Raw genomic sequence first — 21,916 nt, forward strand, 5'->3', positions numbered from 1 at the left:
TCTGTCCTGGAGTTGGGTTAGGGAGTAATATAGGGCCAGTGGATGAGGAGCACAGGCCCAGATACTGGGGCTCACTAACCTCAGGTATGAGCTCTTAGATACATACAAAGCCCCTCCACGTATGGGTTTACTTCGCCATCTGTAAATAGAGAAACCATTGACCCCTAAAAATATGATTTACACAAATATGTGAAAATGTAAGAGAGTGATTAGTGCAAAGTGTTTATCACAGCACAATTTCCTAATAAGACAGCAAGTTTTCCAAACACCATCATTGTCATCAGATTCTTGCAGGGCATCATTACCTTATCTGGGCACTGCCCTCTGCTCAGGCGTCCCACCCCAGAGCTTGCTATATAGTAGGTGACATGCAAATAGGGCCCTCCCTCTCCTGATGAAAACCAGCCCAGTCCTGACCCTGCAGCTCTGGGAGAGGAGCCCCAGCCTTGGGATTCCCAAGTATTTTCATTCAGTGATCAGGACTGAACACACAGGAATCACCATGGAGTTTGTGCTGAGCTGGGTTTTCCTTGCTGTTATTTTTAAAGGTGATTTATGGAGAGCTAGAGAGATTGAGTGTGAGTGGACATGAGTGAGAGAAACAGTGGATATGTGTGGCAGTTTCTGATCTTAGTGTCTCTGTGTTTGCAGGTGTCCAGTGTGAGGTGCAGCTGGTGGAGTCTGCGGGAGGCCTTGGTACAGCCTGGGGGGTCCCTTAGACTCTCCTGTGCAGCCTCTGGATTCACTTTCAGTAACACCTGGATGAGCTGGGTCCGCCAGGCTCCAGGGAACGGTCTGGAGTGGGTTGGCCGTATTAAAAGCAAAGCTAATGGTGGGACAACAGACTACGCTGCACCTGTGAAAGGCAGATTCACCATCTCAAGAGATGATTCAAAAAACACGCTGTATCTGCAAATGAACAGCCTGAAAACCGAGGACACGGCCGTGTATTACTGTACCACAGACACAGTGAAGGGAGGTCAGTGTGAGCCCAGACACAAACCTCCCTGCAGGGGCGCGCGGGGCAACCAGGGGGCGCTCGGGACCCACTGAGGACGGGACAGGTCCCAGGAGCAGGTGCCGGGAGAGGTTTCCTTTCTCCTCAGCTGGAAAAGTCACGTTTATCTTCGCAGGACTCTGGAGTCTTCTAGGCTGTGATATTTTGTTACTTATATTTATTATGAATTTTATCATTAATATTTAAATTTTAGTAATTATTAACATTCTACATATTATATTTTTAAGTATATACTTTCAAGAAATAAACATTCCTAATTGTTTGCACTGATTCTTCCAGAGTTTTATTAACATTTGTTGACATCAGCAACTACATAGCTATAGGGACAAAAATTTATACCCATAGAAAGATGTATAAATACACAGACCAATGCATATATATGTAGGCATTTGTATTAAACATTACAATGAAATGATAAAAAAGTTTGAAAAAAATCAAACTTAATTAACTACATTATTAACTTTTAATTATTAAATTATTACAGTAGTTCATAATTGATTTCCCAGATTTTCAATTGTTTACATAAATTGGTTTCTATTGGTTCATTTAAAATAGTACATTGGTCATTTTAAAGAGCTAAGAGTAAATGTTAAATGTTGTCACAATAAAAGATAAAAATTTGAAACAATGAACGATAATTATATCAGTTATTTCTTAATTATCTTAGTTATTTCATATTGTATTCACAAATCATAACATTGCCCTTTACCATGTACATATAAACAACCATAATTTGTAAATTTGCAATACAATTTTTATTGTAATTTTTTATATTTATCCCAGATTATAATCTTTTTCTTCACTTCCAGATCTCACTGGATTGTCTCAAGGGCCCCATCCACACCACTGACCCCTGATGAAAGGCTCTAGGCTGTGGCCGGGAGAGGCAGTCTCTTCTTCCAGAGCACACTCTGTTTGAGAGGGAGATGTCATCTCTGCCCTTGAGGAGCCCCAGCTGATGGGGGAGCTTTTGCCCTTAGGAAGCTCTCAGTCTGATGGGGAAGACGCTGTCCCTGCCCTCAGGAGGCTCTTGGTCTGAGAGGGGAGACATAATTCATTCTTTCTGAGTGCCCTCAGTCTGATGGGGGAGACACCGTCCCTGCCCTCAGGAGGCTCCCAGTCTGATGGGGGAATATTGGCTCTGTCCTCAGGAGCCCGGTTTAAGGAGGGTGTCTCAGCCCCACTCCTGAGGGTAAGGATTCCATGGCCACAGTCTGGACAGTGGGCCAGTCACGCTTGACAGTGGGCATGTTGCCAGCAGGACCCTTTGGGATGTGTCTGAGCCTGGAGGTGAGTGGCACGGGGGCTGGCAAGGCTAGGGTGGAGGTAAGCAGGTTCCGCTGTCTGCCGTCTTCACACCTTTCTCCTTCCACATGCATAGATGAGCCCACCAGCCCCAGCACTGACCTCCAAGCCAAGCATGTCCCTGCCTTTGCTGTGGTCTCCAGTGCCATGAACTCAGCCGCTGTCCTGGGCACCAGCCCATCTTCCCCGACCTTCACCTTCACCCTCGGATGGCATTACTCGCGGGACTGCAGTGAGCGCTCCCCACACCCCCAGCCCCACCCTTTCCCTCGCTGCCCAGTCCCAGGGGTCTCTGTTGGGTCTGCTGCTTGATGTCTGGCCTCTTCCTCTGGTTTCCGCTTCTCCTGGGGCACCTTGGGAGAGTCACCTCCTGCCCCTGCCTAGAAGGGAGGGCTCTGGGAAGCCCCTGACCTGCTACCCCGCTGACCCTGAGGCCCGATGCGGGCGGCTTTGCAGGCAGCATCAAGGCTGGCCGCCGCTCCTCCTACCTGCTGGCCATCACCACGGAGCGCTCCAAGTCCTGTGATGATGGACTCAACACCTTCTGCGATGAGGGCCAGGTTCTGCGGTGAGGCCCTGTCTGGACATGGGGTGGGGTGGCCACAGCCACCCTGGCCAGCTGCTCTGGGGCAGGGCTTTTGGCCCTGGGGGTCCTCTATGCATGGGACAGTGTGCCTCCCCCGCTGGAAGGCTTCTGGGCTTGGGGTTTGGTGGGTGATGAGATAGTGAGGTCCCAGCTTTGCTGCCCACATCCCTCACCCTCGACCCTTGCTTCCCAGGCACCTGCCAAACCGCATACCCAGCCTGCCGTTGCTCCGGAGCTTCTTCACAGACGGGGTGAGCTGCAAGTGTGTGTGCGTGCGCAGGAGTGAGGGTGTGGGGAGAGAGGGTGTCAGGGAGGTGGGGCCACAGCCTCGGCATGGGGGTTCCTGCTCCAGCTCCTGCCTTCCCCCTCTTCCCTGCACCCCTCACCCTTGTGTCCACCGCGGGACTGGCCCTCTGCTGTGGGCCCCGACATCCCTGAATGACATCATGCAGCCCCACCCAGGGGCCCCCGTCTGGACTGCCTCTTTCCAGCCCCATCCCCCATAGCCACACGACTCACTTCTCCACTGTCTTCGCAGCTTTTTAGGTCTTCCCTGAAATTCCAGTCTCCACTCCTGACATTTCATGCCTCCCTTCGCTACTCTGTTTTCCTCCTCAGCACGCCTCATGCACAATTGGTGTTTCCCTTCCTCCCTGCCTGGCTCTCCAGCTAGAATAGAAGCTCCCCGAGCTTATATTTGGGGCTTCATTTGTTTCCTTCACTACCCTGAGTCAGTATTTGCATCGCGTCTTGTCTTCATGGGATGGGGTCGGGGTGGACACTGGAAAGGTGTGGCCTGGACACAGGGTTGAGATTGGTGGACAGGTGGAGTTCCCAGCCTCAGGACCTGGGGAGGCAGGATCAGGCCTGTGATAGCCCTGGCTGTTTGTTTGTTTTGAGACAGAGTCTCACTCTATTGCCCAGTCTGGAGTGCAGTGGCATGATCTTGGCTCACTGCAACGTCCACCTCCTGGGTTCAAGCTATTGTCCTGCCTCAGCCTCCTGAGCAGCTGGGATTACAGGCGTGTGCCACCACACCTGGGTAATTTTTGTATTTTTAATAGAGACTTGGTTTCACCATGTTGGCCAGACTGGTCTTGAACTCCTGACCTCAGGTGATCCACCCACCTCGGCCTCCCAAAGTGCTGGGATTACAGGCGTGAGCCACCGCACCTGGCCTCAAGTGATCTTCTTGCTTCGGCCCCCCAAAATGCTGGGATTACAGGCATAAGCCACCACACCTGGACATACTGTTGTTTTTAAAATCACATATATATTTTTCATGCACGATTTTTCTTTTTTTTTGAGATGGAGTCTCACTCTATTGCCCAGGCTGGAGTGCAATGGCACGATCTCAGCTCACTGCAACCTCCATCTCCTGGGTTCAACCAATTCTCGTGCCTCAGCCTCCCGAGTAGCTGGGATTATAGGCATGCGCCACCACACCTGACTAATTTTTGTGTTTTTAGTAGAGATGGGGTTTCACCATGTTGGCCAGGCTGATCTTGAACTCCTGACCTCAAGTGATCTGCCTGTCTCAGCCTCCCAAAGTGCTGGGATTACAGGCATGAGCCACCGTGCCTGCCCCACCTTTCCCTGGCTGTTTTTGATTTTAGATGGACTGGAAAAGCCATCTTGATGTCAAGCGCTCTGTCTCATTGGTTGGTTGAACACCCCGGTGATATTGGCCCCTAGCTTATTTCTTATCACTTCTTCTGCTTACTTAACTCTCCCTTGACTTGCGCCCTCTGGCTGGAGTCCTGTTGACACTGTCACTTCCTCTGTTTAACGCCTCGTGGACATGACTACCTGCTCCACTCACTCAGCCTTTGTTGATGTTCCCACTTCCCCTGTTTATTTAACTCCTCGTTGACATGATCACTTCCTCCATTTCCTTAATTCTTCTAAGTCTATAAAGTTACGGGAGGCTCCGAATTGGCTCCTCTAGCGTGGTGAGGCGTGTGGTCTGCTGACAGGTCATAGCCTTTCCTCCTTTCTGGCCTCTCCTTTACGTATGTCTCATGACCTCAACACAAGTGGTCCAGAGAGGACAAGCAATGCCCATGAGGTTGCACGGCACATCGGGGTGTAGCACAGACATATATCAGGACTGTGCAGCCACAAGTGGTCCATGGGGTTCCTGAGATGCTGGCATTGTGGGAGCCACCCTAAATTGTCCTCTGTTGTCTCCCTGCAGTCCTTGGATAGCTGGGGCACCTCTGAAGATGCTGACGCTCCTTCTAAGCGACACTCAACCTCTGACCTCTCAGATGCGACCTTCAGCAATATCAGGAGAGAAGGCTGGTTGTATTATAAGCAGATTCTCACCAAGAAGGGGAAGGTAAGATGGGTGGAGGAATGAGGTGGAAGCTGGCTCCAGCAGAACCCTCCAGCCTCTCCTAGGCCTACCCTGACAGCCTCTGGAGCCAGAGAGAACCAGTGTAGGTTGTTGCATGAAGGATGGAGGATAGATGCTAGGAAGAACTTCCTGGCAGGGGGATTTAAAGAACTTATGTAAAAGAAGTTAACAAGAGAGGTGGATTTTGCTGTGGGATGGATCTGATCGAGTCGTGCTTGGAATTCTGGCAAAACCATCCCACAGTGGCCCTGGCTTGACAGGCCATCCTGAAGATGGCCGCTGGGGCTCATGGAAAACAAGGAGCAAGGCCGGGGTGATTTCCGTAGGAGAGTTAAGGCCCAAGAGATGCGGGCAAGCCAGCAAAGGGCTTAGTGTTCATCCTAAGGGCAACCAAAAGCTCTCGGGGGCTCTTGCCAAGGGAGTTACAGCTTTAAAATATTCATTTGGCTCCCTGGGAGTGAGTTAGGGAGGGGCCATGCTGGAGGCAAGAAGACCAGTTAGAGCCACCGTGGAGACCCAGGTGAGAGGCAAAGGGGGCTTCAGGGAGTACTTGGGGAGGGCCTGGGAGGGAACCAGCAGGACTCTGAGAGGAGAAGGGCAGAGCCCCTGGATCCATGGGGTGCAAATCCTGGCCCCAGGCTGCACTGTGGGCTGGAGAAGTGGGAGGAGAGACCACTGCCTTCCCTCCCGGCAATTAGGATGAACCCGGGTTAGACTCTTGACTACATCGCCCATTGCTCTGAGAGCCTGGGTGACTCACCTGGCCATGACTCAGTGTCCTCGTCTGTAAATGGAGCTAACAGTAATCCCTAGCTCATAAGCCTATTGCTAAGGATTAAATGAGATGATCTAAGTAAAGGGTTTACCCAGTGCCCGGCACTTGAAGCTGCTGTACTTCTGCTTACTGCTATTTGTTTTCTTTTTTTGAGATGGAGTCTCACTCTGTTGCCCAAGCTGGAGGGCAGTGGCATGATCTCGGCTCACTACAACCTCTACCTCCTGGGTTCAAGCAATTCTCCAGCCTCAGCCTCCTGGGTAGATGGGACTACAGGCACTCACCACCAAACCCAATTAATTTTTTTTTTGTATTTTTTTAGTAGAGACGGAGTTTCACCATGTTGGTCAGGCTGGTCTCGAACTCCTGACCTCAAATGATCTGTCTGCCTTGGCCTCCCAAAGTGCTGGGATTACAGGCGTGAGCCACTGTGCCCAGCCCACTTACTGCTATTTGAATTTTCTGCCCTGCCTTCTGGGGTCTTGGGGGTCCCTGGAAAGAACATAAGCTTTGAAGCAGACAGACTTCGAGTTCCTATCCAGCCACATATCAAGCACATGGCTTTGGGCACCCCACTTACCTTCCCCGAGCCTCACTTTCTGATTTGTACGATGGGAACAATGTTATCCTACCCCAAGGGCTGCTGTGGATTAAGTGAGGGTGAAGTCGAGGCGGGACTGATGCACCTCCATGGAGAATGACTAAGGCCTCCCTGCTCGGGAGCCTCTGTGGAGGTTCTGGGGAGTTAGTGGTGAGGGAGCCAGGGCAGCCCTGCCCTCCTGGGGCTCCTGTTGCTCCTGTTGAGCAGAGAGAACGCATGTGGCATCATGGTTCCAAGTGTACAGACTGCCGTGATGCCCAGGTGCAGGGGCAGGTGGGCGTGGGTAGGGAGGTATCCAGAGGCTGAGACACGAAAGGATGAGAAGCCACAAAACTGGGAGACAGTGGAGGGGCCTGACAGGGAGGATGTCTCCTTAGAGGGTCCTGGGGAGAGGTGGGGAGAGGTGTGCTGGGAGCCAGGGCGAGAGGTGGAAGATGAGTTGGGGAATTGGGCGCCTGCCCAGAGTGTGGGGCCTTCATACCCAGAAAGAGCCTGTCCAGGGTTTTTTTATTTTATTTTATTTTATTTTATTTATTTTATTTTATTTTATTTTATTTTATTTTATCTATTTTTGAGACGGAGTTTCACTCTGTTGCCCAGGCTGGAGTGCAGTGGTACGATCTCAGCTCACTGCAACCTCCGCCCCCCGGGTTCAAGCAATTCTCGAGCCTCAGCCTCCTGGGTAGCTAGGACTACAGGCGCCTGCTACCACACCCAGCTAATTTTTGTAGTTTTAGTAGAGACTGGGTTTCACTATGTTGGCCAGGCTGGTCTCGAACTCCTGACCTCAAGTGATCTGCCTGCCTTGGCCTCCCAAAGTGCTTGGATTACAGGCGTGAGCCACCGTGCCCGGCTCTGTCCAGGGTTTTAAATGTGGGCTGGGGCTGGCAGGAGACTGGGGTTATGTCTGTGACAGGAGGAGCCAATCCCATTGCCCTTGTCCAGGTGAGTGAGGGTGGGGGCCCCGACCCAAGGCAGTGGTGTGGGGCTTGGTGGAGCGGACACTTTAGAGAGAGATTCCATGGGAAGGACGGGCAGGGCTTGCCGGCTGCTGGGAGGTATGGAAGGAGGAGGAGGCGATAAGGTTCCTGGATTCCTGGCTTGGGCTGAGGGAGGGTGGTGGGTGGTGGGACCCTCCCTGGGCCATGGCACACTGGAGGAGCAGGTTTGGGGAGAGGAAGCCAAGTGGCTCCACTTGGGCTATGTGAGTCTGAGGGCCCTGCGACAGACCCCAGTGGAGATGTCCTGGGGACAGAGGCTCTGAGGGCGTGTTACTAGAGGGAGGCCCACCTGGGGACGGCCTTTGTCTGTCAGCACCCACGAGTTACATATGCCTCTGTGCAGGGGCTTGAAGGAAGAAGGCAAGAGACCTGGCTGAGCCTTGAGAGAAGTGGGGGGGCCGGGGAGGCCAACAGAGACCAAGAAGAGCCAGCAAGTTGGCAGCGACCCGTGGGGTGGGAGCCATAAGGCAAGGAGGGACCAGCCACGTGCACTGTTCGAGGAGAGCCGCAAGTGGGCCAGCCCTTCCAGTCTAACCTGTGAGCCACATGAAGGGTCCTTGTGAGGGTGGCTGGCTCCCCCTGCTGGGGAGCCTGACCCTCAGCTCCTGGGGGCCCTGAGCCCAGTTCAGGGACAGGAGCTGTCCCCTTCCTGCTCACTGGCCAGTTCTGGAGGACCAGGCCTCCACTCCCTTGCTGGCGAAAACCCGATGTCACTTGTGCCTTTGGTGCCGTGGCCTGGACGTTAGAGGAGAGTCTTCAAGTCAGCCTCAGGTCCTTGGTCCACCCAGGCCGTGAGCACCCTCTCTGTGCTCCCTCCCAGCCCCAGCCTCTTTCAGAGACATGGACTGTCAGGCAGAGGAGGGAAAGGGACAGTGACTTGTCCCCGCAGCCTCAGCCCCAGCATGGGAGCTGCACGCAGCCTTGGTGACCAACTCCCTCACTCATTTACCAGCCAGAGACACTGAGGCCTGGGAGTGTGGTTGACTTGTCCTAGGTCATGCCGCTGGTTTAGCCTCAGAGAGGTGCCCTTGTCACCACCTCACTGTCACATTAAAATTCTCCCTGGAGGGCTCTGCTGTCTCCTACTCTGAATGTCCCTGTCTCCCTCCAGCAGTTCTGTGATGAACAGGGCTCACAGCTCAGGATCCACATGATGGGAGGCCAGATGTGGGCTGTGCCCATCTGCCAGCCACGGGATCTCTTTGTCTGGTTTGTTCGGAGAGCTGAGGCCTGTGCTGGATGTGGAGCCACCAGCCAGCAGAGAGGAGCTCTTGGTCTGATGGGAGATGGAGCTCCTGCCCTCAGGGTGCTCCAAGGATCATTAATTCATTTATTCAGCAAATATTGATGAGCGCTTGCATGCTGCTGTAGGTCCTGGGATATGGAAATGAGAGGACGGACAAGCTCCCTGTCCCCAGGACAGCCTGAGGCTGCAGTAAGTTCTTGGAAAGGATCAAGCTGATCAGAAGCGGGAGCTGCATTGAGGGAAAAATATGGCCAGAGAAGGCCTCGCTGAGGAGGTGACATTGGTGATGCTGGAGTTCAGATCTGAAGGGGAAGAAGGAAGCAGCCACATATAGAAGTGAGGGAGGGGGGCTTAGGCAGAAGGAACAGCAAGCGGAGAGGCCCTGAGAAAAGAAAGGCTTGGCTCGCTCACCTGCAAGGGCCCCCTGGCTTGACATAGTGAGAAAGGTGTGAAGATGAATTTGGAGAAAGGCAGGGACAGACCACAGGAGACTTTAGATTTGATTCTGAGGGCTATGGGATCTCTTGAGAGGATGCTGAGCAGGGGAGAGATGTGATCTCCTTTTCATTCTAACATGATCGCTGCAGCTGCTGCTGGAGAATGGATGCAGGAGCAAGAATAGACTGGGAAGGTCTGTGCATCCTCCAAGCAAGAGGCGTTGATGGCATGGAAAGATGTCTTTCCTCTGGCAGGAAAGACAGAGACAGGGGATGTTTTGGAGGCAGAACAGTTGTGACTTCCTGATGGATGGGATGTCAAGGGCGAGGAAAAGGGAGGAGTCAAGGGCAGCTCCCAGGTTTCTGGACAACTGGATGGATTGACTGAGCTGGAAAAGATGGGGGTAGAGAGTGGAGAAGAGGTTTGATGGTAAGAAATCACATGGCCTGGCAAGTATTGTGCAAAGTGCCCATGGGACCTGCAGATGAAGACACTGAGCAGGGTGGGGGTGCCGAGCTGTGGCTGGGGGAGATGCTGGGCTCGGGAATGGCCATCAGCAGATGGACCTGGTTTAAAGGCATGGCACAGGTGACATCCTTGAGGGAGGTGTGCAGGGAGAGGAGAGGAGGGGAGAGTCAGGACAAAGTTCTGGAGCTCCGCCTCCTTTAGGGCGGAGTCTGTTACGCTCCGCTCTGCTGACATTTTGAGCCAGATAATTCCTTGTTGGCGGAGGCTGTCCTGTGCATTGCGCAATGTTTAGCCGCATCCCTCAGATGCCATAGCACACCCTCCAGCTCCCTCCACACAAATGTCCCGTGGGGACGAGTCTCCTGGCTGTTTAACTACAGGTGTAGAGGGTGGGGGAGGGGAAGTAGAGAAGACTAGGAAGGAGCCAGTGGCATTAGGAAGAAAGCCGGGAACGTGGGGTCTCAGGTGCCGAGATGGGGTCTGGAGAGGGAAGGAGGGGCTGGCTGTGTCAGATGCCGCCAAGGGGTTAAGGCAAGTTGGGGAGAAGCAGCCTTTGGCTTTGGCCACATGGCGGTTCTGGGTGTCCCTGAGAGGAGCTTCTGGGCAAGTGGAGTCTTGGGTGGGCGGCAGGAAAGTGGGGAGAACGACCCTCTAAGAGTGCGGACAGCTTCTGAGCAGGTTTGCTGGGATGAGGGGCAGCCTGGGGAGGGGCGTGGGCTGGGAATGGCTTCCCGAGGATTTCATGTATGGAGGGCCATGCTGGGTGTCTGAGCATTGCCACCGCTCGGTGAGTGTTGATGCTGGTGTTTAGAGGGGGAGAGGGTTGGGGTCTGCTGGCGGGCTTTAGGGTGATGGGTAGGGGTGTCTAGGCAGGCGAGGGACTGAGAAAGCATTGGTGGGCTGTGGGCAGGAGGCTGCCCAGGTCTAGCCAGGTGGAGCAGGGGGCTCCTTGTAGGCAGCGTGGGGTCCATCCCCTGGCTGTCCTCTGTCTGCTACTGTGAGAGCAGTGGGCAGAACTGACCTCTCACCACTCCTGTTTCCCCCAACCCCGTGTCTCCCTGCAGAAAGCGGGCAGCAGCCTGTGCCAGTGGAAGTGGGTGTACGCCGCGCTGCTGGCTCGCTCGCTCTCGCTGAGCAAGGAGCGGCGGGAGCCCGGGCTGGCGGCGGCGGGGGCTGCGGCGGCTGGCGCAGGTGAGGATGAGGCGGCGCCCGTCTGCATCGGCTCCTGCCTCGTGGACATCTCCTACAGCAAGACCAAGAGGAGGCACGTGTTCCGGCTGACCACCGCTGACTTCTGTGAATATCTCTTTCAGGCTGAGGACCGGGATGACATGCTGGGCTGGATCAGAGCGATCCGGGAGAACAGCAGGGCCGAGGGCGAGGTGAGGGCCCGGCCAGCCCGGCGGCCACAGAGGGCGGGCGGGGTGGCCTCTCACCGGCTGTGGACCTGGGATGTCCGCTCTGAGCCTCACTTCCCTCTGCTAGAAAGCGGGGCTGACAGGAGTGCACCTCGTGATTGTGTCCCCCTAGGTTTCGGGGTGACGAGGGTGCAAGGGCAGGGCTCACGGAGGACCTGGCGTCCTCGGGTGCGGGGACCGGCAGTCACCATCCTGACCCTAATGATGACAGGGATTATTGTGACTGTGTTAGGATCGCCTTGAGCAGGCTCTGATGTGGAGTGGTCAGCTCCAGGCCAGTCTCAGCTTTTCTCAGCAGGCGAGGAAGACAGGGGCCTCCTATGGAGTGTGTTAGGGCATGAGTGTCCCCACACCAGAACTGCACTGGGCTGGCCTGTCTGCAGGAGGATGACCACATTGACCTTGTGAGGAGGCTGAGAGGCTTGGCCTTTGGCCACAGGTGGGCAGGGTTGGAGCCAAGGGCTTCGGCAGGGATTTTGGGATAATTTTTTTTTTTTTTTTTTTTTTTGAGACAGAGTCTCGCTCTGCTGTCCAGGCTGGAGTGCAGTGGCACGATCTCAGCTCACTGCAACCTCTGCCTCCCAGGTTCACGTGATTCTCCTGCCTTAGCCTCCTGAGTAGCCGAGACTATAGGCACATGCCACCATGCCTGGCTAATTTTTTTTAATAGAGACGGGGTTTCACTGTGTTAGCCAGGATGGTCTTGATCTCCTGACCTCATGATCCTCCCACCTCAGCCTCCCAAAGTGCTGGGATTACAGGTGTGAGCCACTGCGCCCAGCTGAAGAATTTTTTTTTAATGGTGCCCATTGCGGTCAGCCGTAGCTACACTCCAGGGGCCTAGGTAGGGATTCCTCCCTGTTTACTTCTTTGGCCAGGAGCCTGCACAGAAGTGCCTTGAGACACCCACACAAAGTCATGTGGGCGTCCCGGGCCTGGGGTCTCTGCCAAGAGGGCAGTGGGCCTGGGCCTGCTCTGGCCGTGGGAGGAGGCGCTAGTGCATGGCCTCTTGCTGAGGACACATCCTCTCGCTGACCAGGCTCTGCTCTCCCGGGAACAGCTTTCCCCACTGCAGGGAGGAAGGCACCTGGAATTTGGGCCTCCTCCTCTGGGGGCCTGGCTTGGCTGTCTCCAACAAGGCTTAGTCAGGGGGGTTCCAAGTCACATCACTATGGCAGTAGCAGTCCCTCCTGGGGCACCTCCTCCATGCCTGCTCAGCATCTGCCAGGAAAGTGGCGAGTGCTGCATGATTCTGCACCCAGCCCTGAGCCTTCCCTTTTAGCCACCCATGTTTATTACTGAGGAGACTGAGGCTCAGAGAGGCTAAGAGGCTTCCCCAAGGCCTCAGCTGGTGAGAGGGTGCTGGGGAGTCCAGGCCTGGTCTTTCTCACTCCAGGGTCTGGGCTGTCCACCTGGCAGGTGGACAAGAGGGGAAGCAGGGCTAGGGATGAACCCAGGGGTGGGCTGGCTGTGGGCACTGACATGATCCGCTCTCTCCTCTCCTGCTTCAGGACCCCGGCTGTGCCAACCAAGCTCTGATCAGCAAGAAGCTTAATGATTATCGCAAAGTGAGGTGAGGCGTAGCCCTCGTGGAGCAGTCTCCTCTGTGGGGGTGGTAGGGGGCTGAAGGCAGAGGATGTCTTCCTGGACCACCTCCAGGGCTGCCCTCTGCTGGGGGAAGGGGTATCCAGGGTATCCAGGGTCTCCAGGCTGCAGTTTGGCATGGAGGCATTGCCTCAGGGTGGAGGGGATGTCCCGAGGGGCAGGAGGCCAGGGTGGGTGGCCTGCTTGGCCACCCCAAGTGAAGACCTCTCCTCTCCTCTCCCCCTTTTTCCTACACAGCCATAGCTCTGGGCCCAAAGCTGATTCCTCCCCCAAAGGCTCTTGCGGCCTGGGGGTCCTCAAGTCTGAGTTCCTCAAGCAGAGTGCGGCACGTGGCCTCAGGACTCAGGACCTGCCTGCAGGGAGCAAAGGTAGGAAGGTGGCCACTGAGACAGGGTGGTGTGTTGGGGAAGAGGGCATGGAGAGGGGAGGGCATGTGTGTGTGTGTTGGGCTGTGTCTGCTTGTGTGTGCCTGACTGTGTGCCAGGGTTACCGGTATGTCTGTCTACGTGTGCATGCCTGTGAGGGTCTGGGGGCTCTCAGGGTCTTGGGGTGGAAGGGCCTGAAGCCTGATTCCCCTCCCTGACATCCCTGCTGGGTGGTCCTCTAATCTTTGCTGGTGTCTCTGCAGGGATGAGAGGCCCACCCTTTCCAAGAGCAACCTTTCCCATTTCCCTCAGCTTTGGCTATTAGAAAGTTCTTACCTGGCTGGGCAAGGTGGCTCACACCTGTAATCCCAGCACTTTGGGAGGCCAAGACAGGCAGATCACCTGAGGTCAGGAGTTCAAGACCAGTCTGACCAACATGGCGAAACCCCAACTCTACTAAAAATACAAAAGGCCGGGCACAGTGGCTCACGCCTGTAATCCCAGCACTTTGGGAGGCCAAGGCGGGTGGATCACAAGGTCAGGAGATCGAGACCATCCTGGCTAACAAGGTGAAACCCCATCTCTGCTAAAAAACACAAAAAATTAGCTGGGCGTGGTGGCAGGCACCTGTAGTCCCAGCTACTCAGGAGGCTGAGGCAGGAGAATGGCATGAACCTGGGAGGCGGAGCTTGCATTGAGCCAAGATCGCGCCACTGCACTCTAGCCTGGGTGACAGAGCAAGACTCCATCTCAAAAAAAAAAAAAAATACAATAAAAGTACCCGGGCGTGGTGGTGTGCGCCTGTAATCCCAACTACTTGGGAGGTTGAGACACGAGAATCACTTGAGCCTGGGAGGTGGAGGTTGCAGTGAGCCGAGATCACACCACTGCACTCCAGCCTGGGTGACAGAGTGAGACCCTGTCTTGAAAAAATAAATAAATAAATAAATAAAAAAAAAGAAAGTTGTTCCCTTGGGCCAGCAGGCATGGTGGCTGACACCTATAATCCCAGCATCATTTCGGGAGGCTGAGGCTGGAGGATTGCTTGAGGCCAGGAGTTTGAGACCAGCCTGGGTAACATAGCAAGGTCCTATCCCTACAAAATATTTTTTTATATATTATTTATTTATTTAGAGACAGAGTCTTGTTCTGTCACTCAGGCTGGAGTGCAATGGCATGATCTCAGCTCATCGCAACCTCCACCTCTTGGGTTAAAGTGATTCTTGTGCCTCAGCCCCCCTAGTAACTGGGATTACAGGCATGCGCCACCCCGCCCGGCTAATTTTTTTTTTTTTTTTGAGACGGAGTCTTGCTCTGTTGCCCAGGCTGGAGTGCAGTGGTGTGATCTCGGCTCACTGAAAGCTCCGCCTCCTGGGTTCGCGCCGTTCTCCTGCCTCAGCCTCCTGAGTAGCTGGGACTACAGGTGCCCGACACCACATCTGGCTAATTTTTTTGTATTTTTAGCAGAGACGGGGTTTCACCGTGTTAGCCAGGATGGTCTCGATCTCCTGACATTGTGATCCGCCCGCCTCGGCCTCCCATAGTGCTGGGATTACAGGCGTAAGCCACCGCACCCAGCCCACGCCCAGCTAATTTTTGTATGTTTAGTAGAGACAGGGTTTTGCCATGTTGGCCAGCTGGTCTCGAACTCCTGGCCTCATGTGGTCCTGCCGGCCTCAGCTTCCCAAAGTGCTGGGATTACAAGCATAAGCCACTGTGCCTGGCAAAAAAATTTTTTTTAATTAGCCAGGTGTGGTGGTATGAGCTTATAGTCCCAGCCACTCGGGAGGCTGGGGAGGGAAGATTGCTTGAGCCCAGGAATTTGAGGCTGCATTGAGCTATCATCATACCACTGCACTACAGCCTGAGCGACAGAGACCCTGTCTCTAAAGAAACAAAGTTCTATGGCTTCCGCCTTGTAGTTTTGGCCCACGAGCCACACAGAAGTCCTTGCATTGCTCTGGGCCTCTCCTTTGGGGTAAGCATCCTCCCCTTCAGGCCTTCTCTCTTGCCATACAATGTCCCATCAGCCCTGGGCATCTGGTTTCTTCTCTGATGTAATCCCCATACGTCCAAATGTGTGAATGTGGCAGTGAATGTGTGCGACCCTCCTGGATACTCCAGCTCACTCTGCCTCTGTCTCCCCCACTTCAGATGACACTGCTGCAGCCCCCAAAACCCCCTGGGGCATCAACATCATCAAGAAAAATAAGAAGGCTGCCCCAAGGGCATTTGGGGTCAGGCTGGAGGAGTGCCAGCCAGCCACGGAGAACCAGGTGGGTCTCTGCCACATGCCAGAGCAGGCCCGGCAGGGGGAGACCAAGGCACAGAGGGTCAGAGCAGCAAGGGACATGGAACAAGCTCTCCACCTCATTGTACAAACACAGCTGGGAAAACAGCCCAGAGAGGGGAAGGTCCCCGCCTGCCCTGGGCCTCCCAGGGAGGGAGCAGCAGGGCTGAGGCTGAGCCCGGCTCCTTCTCAGACCATGGTGAGGCTTTGGTGTCATTTGTAGCTCCCAGACTGGAGGCAGCAAGGGCCTTTTGTTCCCCCCAAGGGTTCCTGGCAGCAGCTCTGGGCCTTACATTGTCCCCTTCTTGGCCTCCCCAGCTCCTCTGGCCCCTGTCCCCCCTAACACCCCTCCCCTGTGTCCCCAGCATGTCCCCTTAATCGTGGCTGCATGCTGTCACATTGTGGAGGCACGAGGGCTGGAGTCCACAGGCTTTTACCGAGTGCCTGGCAACAATGCAGTGGTGTCCAGCCTACAGGAGCAGCTCAACCATGGGCCTGGTGACATCAACCAGCAGGATGAGGTGGGTGAAGCTGGGGGGTCTGTGGAAGGGGGGCTGAGATGGTGTGTGGGTGGTGCTCCGCTTGGAGAGTTCTGTGGTCTATTGTGTTGCATGCATTGTGCCCTATGACATGCCCGGCATTGGTCCAGAACACCAAGATGGGCAAGATGGCAACTGCCCACGCTGGCCAGCCTGGGGATGGGCATCACCCCAGGCTGAAGCTGACCAAGTAAATGCAGTCATGGCCTGGGGAGCTCTGAGGCAGAGGCTCACAAATGGCAGTTTTGTCCAAGTGTTTAGGATGAGTAGAGTTCACCAAAGGCTGGTGAAAGCCAGGTGAGGGCATTCCAGGCAGCAGAGTGGCCTGCGCAATGGTGTAGACACGAAAAGTGTGCCAGGAGTCCACCAGCTTTCTCTGTAGAAGGCAGAGAGTAAATATTTTCTGCTGTAGTTTGCTCTGTTGCATTCCCCCCTTCTCTTCCTCCTCCTTCTCTTCCTAATCCTTTAACAACGTAAAAACCATACTTAGCTCAAGGGCCATCCAAAAGAAGGCTGTGGCTAGATATTGCCTACAGATCATGTTTTACAAACTGCCGGCTTAGAAAAAGGGAATATATGATGTTTTCTAGAATGGCCAGCCATTTGGGTGGCTGCAACATGGAAAGAGAAGTGGCTGATCAGGCGAGATGAGACCAGCCTGTGAAGGAATCTGCAATCACACTTAAGTGTTTCCAGTAGGGCCGGCGATTCTCAAAGGGTGTTCCCAGAGTCCTAGGGTTCCCCAGAGGGGCCTTGGGAGGCCAGGGTCAGGTCAGGACCCTGTGTCCTTGCTAGAGCAACCCTGCTTTGCCCTGTCTGTTGTACTGGGTTTTCACGTACAATTTTATTTGCCCAAAGGGGCTCTGATAAAAAAGATATTTTGGAAAACCATGAACATGGGCAGTGATGTCCCATGAGTCACACATGTGAAGGCTCATGGAATACACAAGTCTTCCTGTCCTTGGAGAATGAGGAGCTGAGACAAGTGTGTGTGAAATTGTGGACAGGAGAAAAAGATGATCTCTCATCAGGGACCACACTGTGATGAGGAAGGAAAGGGTGCTCAGGCTGGAGCAGGTGGTGGCTGGAGGATTTGAGTATTGGAGGAATGAATAGGAGGGGGCAGGTGGACAGGAAGCCTTTCGGGGTGTGAGATGATGGCATTTTCCAAAACCCCAGCAAGGGCCAGGGAGGGCTTGAGGGTTAGGACAGAGAGTGGATCTACCTCCTGGGCTTGAAGGTGGGGAGGGTGAGGCCCCAGGGGGACAGAGAGGGCATTTGATGGCTTCACTGAAGACTTTGACCTTGATCTGATGGACAGTAGGGAGCTTTTGATGGTTCTTAAGCTGGGGAGGCATCGTGAGTACAAAGTTCAAGAAAGAGTAATGCTCCTGCTCATGTCCATTGGATACGAATGCGGAGGGCAGGGGTCTGGGGAGAAGTCGCTGATCTATGGAAGCACTAAGTGTCGGGAGGACTTGGTGGTCCCGGGGGAAGGGGGAGGATGGGAGCAACCCTAAGAGTTGGCTGCATGAGAGGGAGGAAGGAGGGGCGAGGAAGAGCCTCATGTTTGAGCTGGGGCTGGTGGTATCTTCCCCTGGCAGAAACCAGGGAGTAGGGCAGCGTGAGGAGAGGTGGAAGGGAGGGGCCATCTCAGGGAGTGGCTCCATTGGATTTGGGGTATGGAAAGTCCCTTGCATGGGGCGAGGGCATAAACAGGCGCTAGATTGAGCATGGACTAGAGAGTGGCATGGGTCCTGCTGCAGCTGGGGCATGGGATGACCAAGGGTGGGCCACAGAACAGCAGGGGCCACGTGCTGAGTGGGACAGAAGGAGAGGACCGCCGGTGACGCTGGGGTGAGGGCAGACACTTCACTCTGGAGGAGCCAGGAAGCACTGGCCAGGGCATTGGGTTTGGCAGCTGGGAGATGAGAGGAGCTCACACCTGAGGGCCAGGAGGTAACGGAGTCGGGTGGGCAGGAGCCGCACTGGGTGTGTGTGAGATGAGGGGGTCATGCTGGCAGGCAACTGGTCCAAGCCAGGGCCAATATACAAGGTATATTGGGTGTGTTGTTTTGTCTTGGATATCATTGTGTCATTTGTTGTGGGTCGTGCTGGGAGTAAGTGTAGTGGGGGATGAATCTAACCCCTGGTGAGCCTGTGGGGAGTGTATTGTTTATGGGATTGTCTGGCATTAAGCTGTGGATCCATTGTAATGAGTGTGTGTACTGCTGTGCTGTGTCTCTTTGTTGGGGGTATTAGGTCGCTTTCTGGGCCTGAGTTATTCTGAGCCATTCCCAGCGAGGCGGCTGTGCCCGACTTGGTTGCAATGTGGGGTGATGGTGCCCCCTGGAGGACAGAAGGGACAACGACCCGGCCGTTAGTTCTTGTACTCAACAACCATTTATTTTAGAGTAGGGTTTCTCAACCTCAGTGGACATTTTGGGAAGAACAATTATTTGTTGTGTGGGGTTGCCCTGTGCACTGGAGGAAATTTGGAATCATCCCTGGCCTCGATCCACTAGATGCAAGTGTCACCTCCCAGTTGGGAAAATCAAAATGGCTCCAGACATTGTCAAATGTCCTCTGGGGGTGGAGTGGGAGTTTGGGGGACAAAATTGCCTCCTTCTGTTAGAACTACTGATTTAGGGCCATGTAAGTATCAGGTTAACTGTCCTAGCTAGGTGATAGGAGCACAGTGGGAAATGAGACAGACGGGATCCTGGCTCCTCCTGGAGCTTACAGTCCTGCAGGGAGACAGGCATGAACATAGAAACAAAAGCAGAAAATAATGACAAATTGGGTTAAGCGCCATGAAGGAAACAAAGTCAGGGCTGGGGTGCAGGTGCCAGGGCAGTGGTGAAGGTGGCTGCTTTAGCTATGAGGGTCAGAGAAGGCCTCTTTGAAGAGCGACTTTTAGGCGGGGATGAGGAGCCAGTTGTGTGGAGGCGGGGAGGAAAATTCTGGTTGAGCGAACCAGCACATGCAGAGGACCTGAGACAGGAAGGAGCTGGCATGAATGACTGCTGTGTCACGGATGCTTAAACTGTGTCCAGTGGAGGCAGCAGCTGCCACTTACTGTGTCCCCACAGTGCCTGGGACTTTCTGTGAATGGGGAGGTGTTGGAGCCCACGCGCTGGCCGGAGCAGGGAGGGGCTGGGGCCAAGTGTGAGTGTGGGCACAGGACCTCTGTGGGGGCTCAGTTCTGCTGCCACCATCCTGATGAGTAGAGAGCTTAGTCTAAGTGGGTCCCAGGGAGGGCCTGGTGGGCTTGATTGGGCTCTGGGGTGAATGATCATGGAGGCATGGGCATTGGGCTAGGCCTACCTGTGGCCTGACATCTGACTCCTCCCCCAGCGCTGGCAAGACCTCAATGTGATCAACAGCCTGCTCAAGTCCTTCTTCCGAAAGCTGCCTGAGCCTCTTTTCACTGCTGGTGAGTAGGAGGTGGAAGTGGGGGTGGGGAGGGGACACCAGTCTGTGCCGCACCCTGACCACTACTTTTGCATTTGGTTTGTTGGTTTTACTCTTTTATTTATTTATTTATTTTGGAGACAGTCTTGCTCTGTCGCCCAGGCTGGAGTGCAGTGGCGCAATCACGGCTCATTGCAGCCTCAAGCTACTGGGCTCAAGCGATCCTCCCACCTCAGCCTCCTGAGTAGCTGAGACAGCAGGTGAACACCACCACACTCAGCTAATTTAAAAGTTTTTTTCAGAGATCGGGGGAGTTTCTCACTATGTTGCTCAGACTGGTGTTGCACTCTTGGGCTCAAGCAATCCTCCTGCCTGCCCCAGCCCCACAAAATGCTGGGATTACAGGCATGAGCCACCACGCTGGCTTTTTTTTTTTTTTTAACACAAAAGCTTATTAAAAAAAACATAGATTGTACAGATGTGAATAAAAACAGCACAGGACCCTGTGAATCTCCTCCTCCCTTTCACGGGAGGTTGTGGCTAACATTTTCTGAGCATTAGTGTGTGCCAAGCACAACTCCCTACAGCAACTCCATGAGGAAGGTGCTATTGTCTTCCCTCTACAGATGAGGAAACCAAGGCTCAGAGAGGTTTAATGCCTTGCCCAAGGTCACACAGGTTGTAAATGGCAGAGCCAGGATTCCACCCCAGGCGTCGGGCTCCGATGGGCTTTGGCCATTTGCTGAACTGCTTATTCACAATCTGTTGTGTTTCTCTCCTGGCCCTCTTATATGCATGGCAGAGATACACACGTGCCTGCGTGGGGTTTGGAGTTGGGTCAGTTCAGGGGTGTGCTGGCAGATGTTTAACATCTGTTTCTGGGAGAAAAAAGCCCTAATGCCTAGCGTTTTCCAGCTTCCATGGTGTAAATACTCCTACCATGGTTTATTTCAAGCCACCAACATGATGTCACCAACATGGAATTGGGAAGAGAGGCACACAGTCGCTCTCAGGAGCTGGTGTGAGCGGACTCCAGCACACCGCTGGTTGAGTTGTTTTTAACAAAAGCAGAGTTGTAGTTCTGAGATTCATTCATGTCAGTGCAGAGAGCTCTACCTCATTCTTCTTTTAAATCAGCCACATAGAATTTCGTGGTTTGAATAGACTATAATTTCTTTAAGTACTCCTCTATTGATGGATATTTAGCTTGTCTTCAAATGTTTGCTATCACACAACCTGTTGCAATGGCTTTCCTTGAATAAGTCCTTGCACGCCTGGATCTGTGCTCTCTAAGGGGATTCTTAGATGTAGAATTGCTGGGTCAAAGTCCTGGTGAACCTTTCTGAGACCAGTGTCAATTGCACTCTGAGAAAGAGTCCCTGATTTAGACTCCCACTAACAATGTAGGAGTCTGTCTCTCCACATACCCAACAGCATTGGATATTACAACTATTATTGTTATTTGAAGGCCAGGCATGGTGGCTTATGCCTGTGATCCCAGCACTTTGGAAGGCTGAGGCGGGTGGATCACCTGAGGTCAGGAGTTCAAGACCAGCCTGACTGTGGTGAAACCCCATCTCTACTAAAAATACAAAAATTAGCTGGGTGTCGTGGCGGGTGCCTGTAGTCCCAGCTGCTAGGGAGGCTGAGACAGGAGAATTGCTTGATCCCAGGAGGCAGAGGTTGCAGTGAACCGAGATCGCACCACTGCGCTTCAGCCTGGGTGACAGAGCAAGACTCCATCTCAAAATAAATAAACAAATAAATAAATAATACAATACAATAAAAATAAAAATACTATTATTTGACACAGGATCTTGCTCTGTTGCCCAGACTGGAATGCAGTGGCGCAATCATGGCTCACTGCAGCCTCAACCTCCTGGGCTCAAGTGATCCTCCCATCTCAGCCTCCTGAGTAGCTGGGACTACAGGTTTGTGCCACTATACCCATCTAATTAAAAAAAAATTTTTTTTTGGTAGAGGCAGGGTCTCACTACGTTGCTCAGGCTGGTCTTCAACTCCTGGTCTAAAGTGATCATCACTCCTCGGCCTTTCAAAGTGCTGGGATTTTAGGCTTGAGCCACCTCACCCAGACAGCATTAAATATTATTAATATTTTAAACTTTTGCTAATCAGATAAGAGAAATGGTATCTCATTATTGTTTTTATTTTCATTGCCCTCATTACTAGGGAGATTAAATCGTTTTTCATTAGCATATTGGCTGTTTCTATTTTCTCTGTAATTGCTTGATCAGACCATGTGCCCATTTTTCTGTTGGGTTGTTTATCTTTTTCTTATGTTGATTTGTGGGAGAAAAGCTCTTTGTGTTTTACACATATTAATCCTTTGTTAGTTTTTGCAAATATTTGCTTTGGCCTGCCATTTGCCTTTTCACTTTGCAGTATAGAAACTGAAAACAAATTTTTTGTTGTTGTTGTTTTGTTTTGTTTTTTGAGACAGAGTTTCACTCTTGTCGCCCAGGCTGGA

General features: G+C 53.3%; 1 protein-coding gene and 1 pseudogene across 1 annotated transcript in view; both read left to right on the forward strand.

Moving 5' to 3' along the window:
- The first annotated feature begins 472 nt into the window (after positions 1 to 472).
- Positions 473 to 1,053, forward strand: LOC129395853 (immunoglobulin heavy variable 3-15-like; annotated as a pseudogene).
- Positions 1,054 to 2,221: 1,168 nt separating this feature from the next.
- The window catches only part of LOC100973968 (rho GTPase-activating protein 23-like), a 30,048-nt gene continuing 10,353 nt past the window's right edge, over positions 2,222 to 21,916 (forward strand). The window contains exons 1-10 of the mRNA XM_055107281.1: positions 2,222 to 2,555; positions 2,780 to 2,891; positions 3,103 to 3,160; positions 5,107 to 5,250; positions 10,862 to 11,179; positions 12,727 to 12,788; positions 13,058 to 13,188; positions 15,340 to 15,461; positions 15,841 to 15,996; positions 19,372 to 19,450. Coding sequence (XP_054963256.1) covers positions 2,222 to 2,555; positions 2,780 to 2,891; positions 3,103 to 3,160; positions 5,107 to 5,250; positions 10,862 to 11,179; positions 12,727 to 12,788; positions 13,058 to 13,188; positions 15,340 to 15,461; positions 15,841 to 15,996; positions 19,372 to 19,450 — 1,516 coding nt within the window. The remainder of the gene's footprint in view (positions 2,556 to 2,779; positions 2,892 to 3,102; positions 3,161 to 5,106; positions 5,251 to 10,861; positions 11,180 to 12,726; positions 12,789 to 13,057; positions 13,189 to 15,339; positions 15,462 to 15,840; positions 15,997 to 19,371; positions 19,451 to 21,916) is intronic.

Source organism: Pan paniscus, chromosome 12, assembly GCF_029289425.2.
Source record: "Pan paniscus chromosome 12, NHGRI_mPanPan1-v2.0_pri, whole genome shotgun sequence".
NCBI lineage: Eukaryota > Metazoa > Chordata > Mammalia > Primates > Hominidae > Pan > Pan paniscus.